This window comes from Culicoides brevitarsis, chromosome 2, assembly GCF_036172545.1.
Source record: "Culicoides brevitarsis isolate CSIRO-B50_1 chromosome 2, AGI_CSIRO_Cbre_v1, whole genome shotgun sequence".
Lineage (NCBI taxonomy): Eukaryota > Metazoa > Arthropoda > Insecta > Diptera > Ceratopogonidae > Culicoides > Culicoides brevitarsis.
Window position 1 is genome coordinate 32,083,192 of NC_087086.1, and position 14,110 is coordinate 32,097,301.

At 34.4% G+C, this 14,110-nt stretch overlaps 2 protein-coding genes across 6 annotated transcripts in view; both read left to right on the forward strand.

Moving 5' to 3' along the window:
• LOC134832399 (serine/threonine-protein kinase N) overlaps window positions 1-14,110 on the forward strand; it is a 31,289-nt gene that overhangs the window by 14,753 nt on the left and 2,426 nt on the right. For 3 of the 5 annotated variants that reach the window (XM_063846410.1, XM_063846407.1, XM_063846408.1), the window contains 7 exons: window positions 1,702-1,845; window positions 1,905-2,082; window positions 6,001-6,452; window positions 11,356-12,310; window positions 12,365-12,597; window positions 12,957-13,304; window positions 13,562-14,038. In XM_063846410.1, the coding sequence (XP_063702480.1) occupies window positions 1,702-1,845; window positions 1,905-2,082; window positions 6,001-6,452; window positions 11,356-12,310; window positions 12,365-12,597; window positions 12,957-13,304; window positions 13,562-14,038 (2,787 nt within the window). The remainder of the gene's footprint in view (window positions 1-1,701; window positions 1,846-1,904; window positions 2,083-6,000; window positions 6,453-11,355; window positions 12,311-12,364; window positions 12,598-12,956; window positions 13,305-13,561; window positions 14,039-14,110) is intronic. The other 2 variants (XM_063846409.1, XM_063846411.1) reach the window with 2 other exon arrangements.
• LOC134832407 (uncharacterized) lies at window positions 8,920-11,207 on the forward strand. Its single transcript, XM_063846421.1, has 3 exons — window positions 8,920-9,324; window positions 9,502-9,840; window positions 9,894-11,207. The coding sequence occupies exons 1-3, from the start codon at window positions 9,097-9,099 to the stop codon at window positions 11,205-11,207; spliced, it is 1,881 nt and encodes a 626-aa protein (XP_063702491.1). The 5' UTR covers window positions 8,920-9,096.

The following is a 14,110-nucleotide window of genomic DNA, read 5'->3' on the forward strand; positions in this document are numbered from 1 at the left end:
ATTCTCTTGATCAAAAATTTATGAAAATTTGATCTATTTCTCATTAATTTTATAAATAAGGCGCCATCTAGTGGATAATTTTTTTTAGCAAACAAATATATTAAGCGATTTCAAAAATTTTTTATGCTAAAAAAATGCTTATATTTTTTTAAATTAATTAATTTTATTAAAATTGGATAAATTTTTCATTAATTTTTAAAAATTAAGCGCCATCTAGTGGATAATTTTTTTCGCAAACAAATATTTAAAGCTCTTTTAAAAATCTTTTATGCTAAAAAATGCTTAGAAATGAATTTTTTGCACTGTTAATTATGATTTTTTTTTAAATTTAGAAAATTTTTATTGATTTTTAATAAATAAAGCGCCATCTGTTGATGGGTAATTTTTTACAAGCAAATATTTTAATTTACTTCAAAAATCTTATATGCTAAAAACGCTTTAAAATTATTTTTTTGAACTATCAACAATGTTTTTTTTTAATTTAACATAATTTTTATTGATTTTTAATAAATAAAGCGCCATCTATTTGTGGGTAATTTGTTACAAGCCAAAATTTAAAGTCATTTGAAATTAAATTGTAATTAAAATTGGAAAATCATGAACAATGTTTAACCTTAAGTCGCTTTTAAGGTAAAATTTACTTTTAAAATTAAAAATTTGAAATTATACAGCGCCATCTAACGTATGTTTTATTGACGAATTACGTCTTTTAGCAAAAATTTAAAATTTTTCTGTTACAAAAACTTATTTTACCATTTTTTAATTGATTTTTATGAAAAATTTTATTAAATTTATGTTTTAAAACCTATAAAAAGACTCATAACCACAATTTTTCGATAACATCAGCAATCGCTAACCTTACCAAACTTCCATATCGCTCAAATTGAACGACTTCCCTTCCAACTTCAAACAATTTATCTACAAAAAATGACAAAACCCTGATAAGATAACGCGATTTCTTATGTAAAAAAAATTTCTACCTGTTCAGTGCTCATTTGCGGTTTGTTAGTGTCACACTGAATTTAGTCAGCAAGGTTCATTGCACGGATGATCGAGAAATTGCAAATAAATTACTAATAATTTAATCGGCAACAACCAATAAAACTCTAATAAAATTAATAATTACTTTTATTAATCAATTGAGATCTCTCGTGACTACTTTTCTCTTCGCTCAATCGATCGCAACACAAAAAAGTATCGAATATCGACTAAATGATCGTGTTGTTTTGACAAAGTTGTACATGTCGTGTGCAAGAAAAATGGATTTAACATCTGGAAATGTCGTTGTCGGACACCGTCGTAGTTGTCGCAGGGCCAAGAGGGCATCACGCAGCTTTCTTTCGTGTTTCATGGTGAGGAGTTTTCGTGTCACTTTGCGCATTTCTCGCAATAATTCGATAAAAACACGCGCGCACCGTAATGATATGTTTGCTGCGGAATCAATTTATCGTGTTTTTGTGCAAAAAAAAAATATTTATATCGACATCGTTTCGATCGGTTGTCGCGCGTTACTTTTTTTTTTACTACAACTCGTAGTAAAAGTTCATGTTCAAGGAAAACATTTGCATAGAAATTTTTTTCTGCGCTATAAAAGTTGTTTGTTACTGTTATTATTTATTTAAATTTTCTCCGATTAGCTTAGGCGGATGTTTTATGGACTTAATTAATTTGTTTTCTACTTTTTTTTTGTCTTTCGTGCAGGGAGAATACATCAAGCATCCAGTAATTCTCTACGAATTAAGCAACAAATATGGATTAACAGACAATACGCCGGACAGTGCGATACCGGATCGACTGGAGGAGATTAAGGAAGCGATCCGCAGGGAAATCAGAAAAGAATTAAAGGTAATTTTACGAAATTTTGATGAAAAAAGTGGATTTTATGAAGAAATTTTGCGTTTTAGATAAAAGAAGGCGCGGAAAAGCTGAGAGAAGTGTCGACAGATAGACGTTCCCTATCTGACGTCGCGTCAATCGTGAAGAAAAGTAACAATAAAATTGCAGAATTGAATGCAGAACTGCAAGATTTGGAAAGTCAAATTATTCTCACGCAGGGGAATACTGTCAGTAGTAATGGACAAGGTGAGTTTTCATGATTTTTTGTTATTTTAGAGGACTTGAAGGGAATTTTATGGCGATTTTATGACAGGAAATTTAAGTAAATATTAGGGTTCGAGAGTGCAAATTTCAATGAAAAATGGTAGACTTTTGACTTTGACTCTCTCTTAAATGCCTTTTTAAGCATTTTTTGGACCAAATTTAATTGAAAAAGTTTCATTTTGAGCAAAAATATGTCTTCAATGAACCTTTACTGTTAAAATTTTAATATCAGAAATTATTTTTAATGAGATTTTGTACTTTTAACATTCATTTGGAAGCTTTTTGGACATTTTTTTACACACTTTTGTTAAACATGAGTCCTAATTTTACCCGAAAATGATTTTGAAAGCAATTTTTATTAATTAAAAAAATTTATTTGATGTTTTTTGAAGCTTTTTTAGACAAATTTTAAGTACTTAAGTTCCATTTTTACTGGATTTTTTTTTTATAGAACGTTTTTGTCAAAATTTTGACTCCATATTAAATTTAAAGCGAGTTACTGTACTTTTGACAATAATATTGAGTGATATGAGTCCTAAATTGCTCCGAAGACGAACCGAAAATAGCCTTATTTTAATTCGACAGAAAATTGCTGAATTTCAATTAAAGAAAGTCTTTTAAGAGCATTTTTCGACTAATTTAAACAATTTTTGATTCATTTTTATCCAAACTTCAACTTTTAGCGTCAAAATTTTCATTTTAGAACAATTTTTTAAAATATTTTTCTCAAAATTGACACTCCTAGAACACTTTTAACTTCTAATTTTCATAAAAACTGCCTTTTTATATTAAAATCATCTCAAAATAGAACTTATACTCCCCTATGATGCATCAAAATTCCATTTAATTCCACTAAAAATTCCATTTTCATCAAATTTTATGAAGAAATTAAGATAAAAAACGTTTTTTTCCTGGTCATTGTGCCTTATGCGACACTTCTTCATCGACCAACACACCCTCAAACTTTAAGAGCAATGTCTTTTTAAAGCCATTTAACAATCAAAACTCTCAAAAAAACAAAACTTTACACTGAACCGCAAAAATAAAATACTCTCGAAAAATTTGCCATAAATAGATCAAATAAATTATGCATGAAAATAATTGATGGAGAGATAAATAGAAACCGATTTTGATCAAAACTGCGGCGATATTTCAACAACAATAAAATTTTAGTGTGTGTGTGTTGCGAATGCGATAAATTCACCGTTACTTTTTTTGCATAACTTTTGACTTGACTTGCAACCGAAGAGAAGTGACTTCAATCCAGCATCAGTAACCCAATTTTTAATTATTATTTATTTACAAAAAAACGCGAAAAAAATATAGGAAACAAGTTTAATTAATTTCTTTGTTGTTACAGTTACCTCTCTCACGTAATTTGTAACAAACAACGAGCTCATGTGCAGTGCGCTAATTTCCTCCTCTGCACAATTTATTCTTGCATGTGTTGTTGCTGCTTTTTTTTCGCTTATGTAACGCATCGCGCGCTGGTGAATGTGAACAACAATAGAAGACTTTCGGCTGACTTTCTTCCTGAACTCGCGATTTTACGTCGCTTTATTACGAAAACTGAAAAAAAATTGGATTGTCATTGTCTCAGGCTGAAAAATAAAAAAATTAAGTGTACCGGTCTTTTATCGCGAAACGACGACGCGACTAGATGATAAAAGTCGAAAAGTGTGTAGGACAGTGTCAAAGCAATAATTTTACTTCCTAACGAGACACACACACAAGTTTATTATGTGGTTAGATTGCCATGCGACAACAAAAAAAAAATATAAAATAAAGCAAAGCAAGCACAGGAAACTGGATTTAATGAACGATGAAAATGAAAGTGTGTTTCATTTATTTTTATGATATTTACTTTTATTTCGTTGAATTATTACGTTATGTAGTTTTATTTGAATAGCAAATGATAAAAAATTCTCGATTTTATTTTTAGATGCAAAATAAAACGCATAAAACGTAATTATTATGGTTGAGTGATTAAATTGGAATGAAAAAAAAAGTAAAAAAAAATATTGTTGCATGATGAAATGAGACAAAAGGCCAATGAATTCGAGGCGAATTGAATGACGAATTTCACGGAAATTTTCATTTCAAGGCACGACGTGAGGTTTGGCGAAAGGTTTTTTTCCGTCTGAGAACATTCGAGTTGATTCATTTTTTTTCTTAAATTGGTTTCTTGAAGGATTTGTCAGGGATTGAAAGGGAGTTGGAGGAGTTTTTAGTGTAATTTATGGTTAGTTGCGAGTATATAAGTGATTTTTTAAATAATTTTTTGATGTTTTAATAATTTTGATGGTGAAAAAGAGCTCTGAAAGGTTTTTAAGCCATCAATTGTATGAACTTTTGATAAAATTTAATTTTTTGTAAAAGTATTTGACTTCAATTCATCATTTTAGTCAATTTCAAGTCATAAAAATATAAATCTTAACTAATTTCACTTCATTTTATGGCTTTTTATAACGAATTTCAGTGTCTTTAAGCAAAATTTTGATCATTTTTAGTTTAAAAAGCTTATTTTTTGAGTCTCTTGCTATTAAGAACATTTTTTCAAACTATTTTAAGAATATTATTCTACGAAAAAATTAACTTTTTTACGTTGTCATGTCATTTTTGCAAATTTTTCAGAAACTTCTTTCATCATGAGGCAATTTTATAGAGTTCAAATTGCAATATATGGTTCACTTTGACGAATTTTTATGATTTTTGAGTACTTTTGTACCTATTGGTTAAAAGTAGACACTATTTTTTGAAGTTCTAACATTCACTTGAGACTTTTGAGGTGAACTTATGACCTTTAAGAAGCACTTTTTGACTAATAATGATAGAAAATTTTGTTAGAAGTGTTCTCTTATGATAAATTTTGACTTTAATTCATAACTTGAGCTCTTCTAAAGGTTTGAAAGTACACAAATTGATAAATTTTAGACCATTTTCTACTTCAACTAAACGAATTTTCTCCTTTTCAAGCAATTTCTTGCTCATTTATCAGCTTTTGAGTTTAATTTTTTGATAAACTGACGAGTGTTAATGATCCAAGTCACACTTTTTGATCCATAGACATGCTAAATTTTGACTTTTAAGAGCTTCAGTGACCAATTTTGCCCTCTAAGTTGATTAATAATTATTTTTTTAAAAATTTTCAATAGATTTTTTTTAAGATTTTTCATAATATTTTTAATCAAATTTAAAATTTTTAGTGAACTTTTTAAATTTTTTGTCTTTTTGACAATTTTCTTTTAAGAATCTCAACTTTTTGACCGAAAAACTCTTTCAACTATTAATTTAGAAGCCATTCATAATCAAAATTGCTTTTATCTCTCACTTTTTATTTAAATTTATGTCTCTTTTATAAACAAACAAGACAAAACGAAACAATTTTTAAAAATAAAATGTCTTGATTGAAACCAGAAATTGTGTGTGTTGCGCGCCAAGTCCAGCGAACACGAACAGTTTATGATGCAATTGAACTTGGACTTAACTGAATGCATAATAATAATCAATTATTTGTTATGTTATGAAAAAAAAGTTGGATTAAATTGCTTTGATGCACATTCATTGAGGAATAAAGTCGAAGGAAGGTCGCCGCAAGCGACACTTGAGCACAAGATGAAATTCGCGCTTTGTTACAATTAAAAATTCAATAAAACAATAAAAAAATATTTTAAGGTCAAACATCAGGTAGCTCGACTTCTATGACGACACTCGAACGATCGATCGTTGCAATGACCGGTTTTTTTTCTGTATCCGTTAAGTAATGCGAGCGCGTCGTGCACACCGACACAGGTGGTTGTTCCCTTGATATTTTCGCCATATACGGCCCTTTTTGTCTTCCTCTGAATATTTATTTGCTTTTCGTATTTGAAACTGATTTATTGCCTTTTTTCGTTCCAGAATTCCTTACGTCGCCGATTGCCGCCCACGCCAGCGACACGCAGCAAGGCATCAGTGTCAACGACAAGCTGCTCCAGTCGCTCGAGAAGCAACTCAGTATCGAGACAAAGGTGAAAAATGGTGCCGAAAACATGATTCAGAGCATTTTGCATGGGCACAATGGGCGCGACAAGAAACTACTTGCGGAAGCGCAACAAATGCTCGCCGACAGCAAAACCAAAATCGAGTTCTTGAAGTTGCGCATCCTCAAGGTCAAGCAAAATCGACAGTTGAATAACGTGTCGGACGAGAACGGCGATCCGAAGACGCGACATTTGGAGAATTCGTTGGAAGAACGCATCGAGGAACTGCGACATCGGTTGCGCATCGAGGCAGCTGTCGTCGATGGTGCCAAAAATGTTATCCGCATACTGCAAAGTAACAAAAATATCGATAAAAAGGCATTTCAAGAGGTAAGTGTATAAACAAACGCTTCATTTTTTTCGAGATTGGCTCCGCGTCGAGATTGATGATCATCACTTGTCGTAATTTAAATAAACATTTATTACTTTTTTTCGGGTGAACGACCTTCTTTTGTTGTCAAAAATCGTCTCGAGCGCTTTTTTCACGTTCAGCAGACTCATTTTTCGCTCAAAACTCGTAAATCTGGGAACTTTATTCCCAATTAAATGCCTGTCAATCACTCAAAAAAAAATTTATAACATAAATATTGCGAGTTTTTCTCACACTTATCTCATTTTTCGGTGCAAATTCACTTTCATTACAGACAATTCGCTACATTTGCGTCTCTCGCATGACTAAGATTTGTTATGATCCGAGAAACGCAGAACAAACCGAGTGTTTTTATTCAAAACGATGATAGATAATCCACTCAACATCGCATTTTATGTTCTGTTAATTGTCTGTTTTGGCCCGAAAGTGGGTCATATTTTGACGGGACTCGTATTTTCTCGGATGAAAAAACACACAAAACCCGCATGTGAGCGCATTTTTACGAGAAATTCGGAAGAAATCATGGTCACGCATGCCGAAACACGCGAATTCCGCTCGAGACTGCTTGACTTTGTAGTAGAAAAAAACGATAAAAATTTATTTGTAAATAACATGCTCTGCTCAGCTCATAAAATATGTGATATGTTGGTGAATCATGAATTAGAGCATAGATTTAATTTTAATGAAAATAATTATTATTATTACTGCTGCAAGACGAAGAGCATAAAATTAAGCGAATGAACGAAGAAACGGTTCTTGAGTGAAATAAAATATTTTTTATGATTTCTGAGAATTTTCTTGATCAAATATTTATTTGAAGGAAAAAAAATTGTTGGGAAAGAGCGACCATGATAAACTAAAAACAAAGAAAATTTATCGAAAATGTGAAAATTGCACACGATTCTAAGCTGAATGGAACTCGTGTCTAAAATTATCAAAAGATTTTTTCTGTTTTCCACTAAAAATAGACGGATATTATTATTAGAAATACCTTTCGAGCGCATTTTTGATAGAAAATTTTATTTTAAGGGGTTTGTCTGTCATTTGAAATGAGAATTTTCAAATTTTTTATTAATATTTTTACAAATTTTTGATAATTTTTTATTTTTAATTTTTTTTTTGATTAAGAAAAAAAAATTTGAAAATTACCTTTAGATATTTTATTTTGATAATAATTTAACCGAATTTTTAAAATATTAATTAAATTATCAAAAAAGTTAAAAATTTTTAATTTTTTTTAAGAAAAAAAATTTAAAAACTACCTTCAGTTATTTTATTTTGATAAAAATTTATTTTTTTTCAATTAATTTTCATAATATTAATTAAAAATTATTTTTTTTAATTTTTAATATTAATTAATAATTTTAATATTTATTGAAAGTTAAATTAAAAATTCACTTTTTTATTTATTTTATAAAAAATAAAATTTTTATTTAAAAAATTATTAAAAATTTAATTTTTTTATTAAAAAAAATTATCAAAAATATTTTTTATTTTATTTAATTTTATTTTTATTAAAAATCGAATTTAGTTTTAATTAAAAATTTAATTTTTTTAAAAATAATTTGAATTAAAATTCATTTCAATTTTTTTTTTAAATAATTTAACTTTATTTTTTGAAAATTACCTAAAAATGCGTTCTAATGTCTTTATAATCGCAATTTTCCGCGAAAAAACTTTTATTATCAAAAACGATTGAAACAGATGACGCCAAAATTCTCATCTTTTGTGTTTATTTTAGTGCGAAGCATGTTAAAAAAATAACTTTAATGACCATGAGAAAATTTATTTCGTAAAAATTTTGACCCGTGTCGACAATGGTAACATTGATTTGGTTGTGAAAATGAGCTCGTTGACCTCTAAAAGCATCTCAGGTGGGCAAAAATCGATCGATCATCCGTCAGCCAACCGGCGCGACATCGCAACGATGATTCAGCAGTTTGTGCCTTACTTGCGAAAAACGAAAAAAATAATTTGCGAATGAAATTTTAGTGAAAAACTCTAAAAAATTATCTCATATTTTACAAATCTGGGGATCATCTGCACACACATGTTCACTTGCGAGATTTTCTCTGCAAGTGTGGGTCGTCATACGAAAGAAAAACTCAACACGGAGAGGAAAATCCGAAAATATTCATAAGCAGAGACAGTAGAATACTTGATTTCATGTGAAATAGATGTAGAACGGTTTTTGACAAATTTTTATTTGCGGAAAATTTGACGAAAAAAGATTGAAAAGCGATTAATTTTGACGAATTGTGGAATAAAAAAGGCGGAAATCTGGAGATTTTTTGACGAAAGAGCAAAAAGACTGAATTTCCGATTGAAAAACTCTGAAAAAGATGAAAATTAAGTAGATCTTACATAATAAGATTGAAGAAAAAGTACAAAAAAGTGACAAATTAGCCGAGATAATAGAGAGAAAAAACTTTAATTCCAATAAAATATGAAAAATTAAAATAAAATTCAAACGACGACGACGATTTTTTTTTTTGTTAAATGGAATATTTGAACGGATGCCAAGTTGCTGTGAGAAGAGACACAAGTTGCGATTGTGACACCTTGTTAGTTGTTGTTCAGTGGCAATAGGAAAATCGCAAAAAAATGGAAGCGATAAATGATAAGGAAGAATTGACAGCTGAATGGACAGTTCACGCCCAATTAAAGCTCGTTCGACCTTCAGATGTGAAGCGAAGTCAAAGTTTGGGGCGACTTGCATCGCCTCGATCCGATGCGAGATCCACCGATGGCGGAAATACGCAAACTTTTGTCTACAAATGGCGCTCCGATTGCCCGGATAAGGCAATTACCGACACTTTTGACGCCTCAAAGGTACGAAGATGGGTCATTTCTTTGTTTGATGACGTGCCGAAAACGTTTTTTGGCATCGCGCCAAGCAACGTTGAGATCAACGATCACAAAAAGAAACGTGAAACAAAAGGAAATGACCCTTCTAATAATATTTAATGGCGAAAAAAGTGACAGCAACAATAAACAAATTTTTTTTAGGTGAATTCTGGGAGTTTTAACGCGACACACACGATGGGAACGGATAGCGGCATCGATAGTCAAGGCAAAAATCCGCAATGTACGAGTACGTGTAGCATCGTGTTGACTGCTTGTGCGGATTTGATGCCTCAATTGATGCGCGAAACGACAGAAAATGACTTTTCGTCGTCACTCAAGACGGAAAACGACACAGATTCGAAGGATGCGGCAGTGCAAACGAGCGATTGTGAGGTTTACTACACGAAAGATTGGGCGGAATTGGAAACGCGACGCAAACAAATGCAAGAATTGCGGAAATTAGTTGAGGAGAGTCGTGAATGTGAAAGGCAAATGCTTTCGGTAAAGCTTTTTTTTCCCATTTTTGGTCGATTTTAACAATTTTTTTATTTTAGCCTCCAAATAAACTCGATCGATCTCCGAATTTCCAATCACCAACGAACACAATTTCATCGAAAGCGAGTCAAAGTAGCAGAAATCGATGCTGCGATAGTGCCGGTGCGAAGAAAAAACCCCCAAGAACGGTTCATATTGACGTTTATTGTACGGCATCTGATGCGGAAGACACAAGCGGCGGCAATAGCCCAAGCAAAGTGATGAGTCCTACATGCGATAATCAATCCAACGCGACGCCACAAACGGTTTTCGAGTCGGAAGAGATGAAATTACGCCAAAGATTCGTCGCTGGCAAAGAATTACCGCGAAAATTGGCATCAACGCCCACAAATTCCAGCGGAAATTTGTTCCCGTTGAAAAAATCAAGCACAAAAGACGAGATCGACGAGTCGAAACAGATGCTTTTCAACAAATATCTCGGCGATCAAGCGCAAATACGGAAATTTAACGCGATGAAATCCCGCATGAACCCGTTTCGACGAGATATTAGCGATGACGCTATTAGTTCCAACTATCCCAACTCGAGTTTATCGACTTTTCGTGATGCCACATGCAGCAGTGTCTCGTCTTTTTTGCAACAATCGGTGTCTATTGAGGAAGTTGAGCCCGAAAGCTATCCCGCAAGTCGAAATAGTCTCCTTTACCCGTCAGACAGCTTCGAATACGCCAATTCCGAGGACAAATTACGCATCAAAATCATGGATCAGAATGTTTGGGCTTCGAAAACGTCGCAATTTAACTCACCCGAGGTTGAAAGAAAATTTTTATATGAACAAAAAAAGATGCAAGATAGTTATTTGAAGCGAAAACGGATGGGAATGACACAAAAAAGTCACTCCGATTCGGAAGAAAATTCCGAAGAAGACGCTTTACAGGAGTTTGTGTTCGAAAAATTCAATAAAATGAAGAATGCGTCGAGTAGATCGCTGGATATTAGTAATACAGACTCGGTTGACACTGTGAAATGTTGTCAGCCAGAGAAAACTGCGACAGGAGACTTGCCTAAAGCGGGTAGTAAAGATGTTGTGACGTCATCAGGACGTAATAGTCGAGCTTCAACGTTGAAATCTTTCACTCCGGACATTTATTCGGACGATTATTTGAGCAGAGCGAAGAATTTCGGTAGATTAATTGGCGGTTTGAGGAAACCCGGGCATCATATAGGCCCCGTACGGAATCCAGAATGCTTGTGTGATCATTGTCGACAATGGATGGCTGAACGGGAGCAATATAGGACACGAGCGCAATCCGTTGGAGAGCTTATGCCGATAACGCGCTTGCAAAAATGGAAGCGCGGAGAGAATGTTGACTAATAATTTGCATTTTTTTCGTTAATTTTACTAAAATAAAATAAATTTTTAAGATTTTTATGTGTTTTTATGTCGATTTCGGAGCCGATTTCTAATTTTTCTTTGAATTTCTGAAAATTTTTGTTAAATTTTGATTTTTTTCTTATTCAAGGCTCAAGGAACTCTCGTCGAATCATCGAGAAAATTAGATTTACTGCGACGCTCATTAGAATTACGTAGATTAGAGTTGCCCGCAGACTCTCCAGCTGCCGCTCAAATCAAGGCTGAATTACAAAACGTACAAGCTTCGAGTCCGCTGCCCGTTCAATACACCTCGTTGCATCCCTTTCGCGGCAATCAAATTGTCAAGCATCCCACATCGCAGGGACGCATCGCTGCTGTCACCGGCAAACTCGAAGTTCGTCTCATGGGATGCCAAGGCTTGCTCGAAGATGTTCCAGGACGATCGCGTCAAAGTCCCGGCGAGTTCAAAAGTCTCGTGAAGGGCATTTCCAAGAGTTCGAAGAGTTACAGCGTCAAAGATGAGACATCGAACGAAATTATGGCTGTCATAAAGTTAGATAACACAACTGTCGCGCAAACTGCGTGGAAAAGTTGCTCGCAACAAGCGTGGGATCAACGTTTCAGCATCGATCTAGAAAAATCGCGCGAACTCGAGATCGACATATATTGGCGCGACTGGAGATCACTTTGTGCCGTCAAATTTCTGCGACTCGAGGACTTTGTCGACGACATTCGGCATGGCATGGCGTTGCAACTCGAACCGCAGGGTCTCGTTTTTGCCGAAATCAAGTTCATTGACCCCATGATCTCGCGAAAACCAAAGTTGCAGCGTCAACGGATGATTTTCAACAAGCAACAAGTGAAGCGGGCGAAACAACTGAACGTAAATATCGCAACTTGGGGTCGTCTCTTGAAGCGAAGCCAAACATCGAGTCATCAGCCACAAAATGCGAACATTGTGACGACACCAACAACACCAAATGATAACTATTTGTCGGGCGTTCAACCGTTGGACATTGAAGCAGCGGAAATGGAGCCCTCAGAGACGCTTGGAGAGAATCCTGATGCCACAACTGTCGGTTTGCAAGGCGGAAGACCCTTAGGTAAGTCATTTTTATCCAAAATAATTTTGATTTTTAACATTTTTTGTCTTTTAGGCATTCATGGTGTCTGCGTTTTACCATCTGGCGATCCCCAACGTCAATTCCAGACGAGCCAAAGTCAGCAAAACTTGACGGCAGATCATTCTAGCTTAGCGAATTTACATCAACAGTCACCCAAACCATCCATGAGTACGCCATCGAGTTTCAGACAAGTGCCGCCGCCCATTAAGAAGCCTCCAATGCCTGCGCCGCCTCCGCCCCCAACACAAAAATCCATGGATCCCGAGGTAAGATGGCTTTTTTTTTGCACTTTCATCAGGTTGAAGGCTTTTTTCAAAATTTTTTTGTACAAATTTTGAAGTGTAGCGCTTAGAGCACTTCCGTTTGACCGATTTTTTGTGTAAATTTTTGCTCAAATCTTGTAAAAAAATGAAACCCAACCACTTTGCATGTACAAATCAGACAAAAACAAAAATCTGTATCACCCCTTTTTTCTGTTTTCTTTTCCAAACAAACAAAAAACCAAACACTTTTATCCCACACTGTACAAAAAATCACCCCAAAACCAAAAAAAACACAAATATTATTGGTGCTGACCTTCAATACTCATCAACATCATCGTCATCAAAATCGATCATCAACGCAGCTTCAGATGGCATTACAAGAATTCGATTTCCTGCAGCACCACGATGACGATACCATGATGGAGAATTCGGGTGATTTGATACAAGCGCCGCCTCCGTTGCAGTTTCAGGATCCGCCAATGCCTTTCCAAAGATCGCCCGCGCACAAAGACGATGCGCCGGATCTCCTGAGACCCATTTTGACGATGCCTCCTGTGTTATTGATGGGCGGAAGCGGAATTGTGCCGCCAAGTCCAATTGTTGAGATGCCTCCGACGCCCGATGCGAACCAAATGCCCGTTGTCGAGTACCCCGAGGAGGAAGATGATGAGCCGCAAGAGTTTGTTGTACGAGATCAAATTGATATTGAGGTCAGATATCTAATAAATATCTAGTAGAGCTTCCTAACCCCCAATAGAAACACTTTTTAACCCTTCTCCGTGGCTTTTTAGTTTCCAATTTGGGCGATTCTCGTGCTAACATGTAACAATAGATTAAAAAATTGGCAAAAAAACCAAAAAAAATCAAAATTTTTTAAATGCACTGTAACAGCTTTTAGAATTTTCAACTAAAAAAAAATGATTTTCCTTAAATTTTCGACTAATTTATTTTTTCGAAATTTTTTCAGATCATTTCCCAAATGAACAACATGCTCATAAACGATCCTCGTAACTCGATGCAATCGTTCACGGGTGTCGCGCCTCCGCCTCCAACGCAACAGCCAATGCAATCGAAGCCAACGCCTCCCGCAGTTCCTCAGCGCCCGCCAAGTTTGGATGCCTCACGTAGACCGCCTGTCGTACGAGAGCTTTACGAAAAGGGTCGTCGACCTTCGGCAGCGACAATCGTACAATCGAGCAGTATCGGCATGTCCCTCAACGATTTCAAACTGCTGAGCGTGCTGGGTCGCGGTCACTTTGGAAAAGTTATTCTTGCACAGTATAAAAACCGGAATGAATATTATGCGATAAAGGCACTCAAGAAGGGCGATATTATTGCACGCGATGAAGTTGAGTCGTTGTTGAGTGAGAAGAGAATTTTCGAAGTCGCTAATACGATAAGACATCCCTTCCTCGTGAATTTGCTTGCGTGTTTCCAAACAGAGGTAATTTTTTTAAAATTATTTTTCAATTAAAATCAATTTTTAAAAATGTTTTCCTTAAAAAAATAATTTTCA

Excerpts from the sequence above, each read along its gene's own strand:
- LOC134832407 (XM_063846421.1), top strand. The coding sequence starts at position 9,097 with ATGGAAGCGATAAATGATAAGGAAGAATTGACAGCTGAATGGACAGTT. Across the intron at positions 9,325-9,501 it reads ACACTTTTGACGCCTCAAAG|GTGAATTCTGGGAGTTTTAA; the intron begins GTACGAAGATGG and ends AATTTTTTTTAG. Across the intron at positions 9,841-9,893 it reads GTGAAAGGCAAATGCTTTCG|CCTCCAAATAAACTCGATCG; the intron begins GTAAAGCTTTTT and ends TTTTTATTTTAG.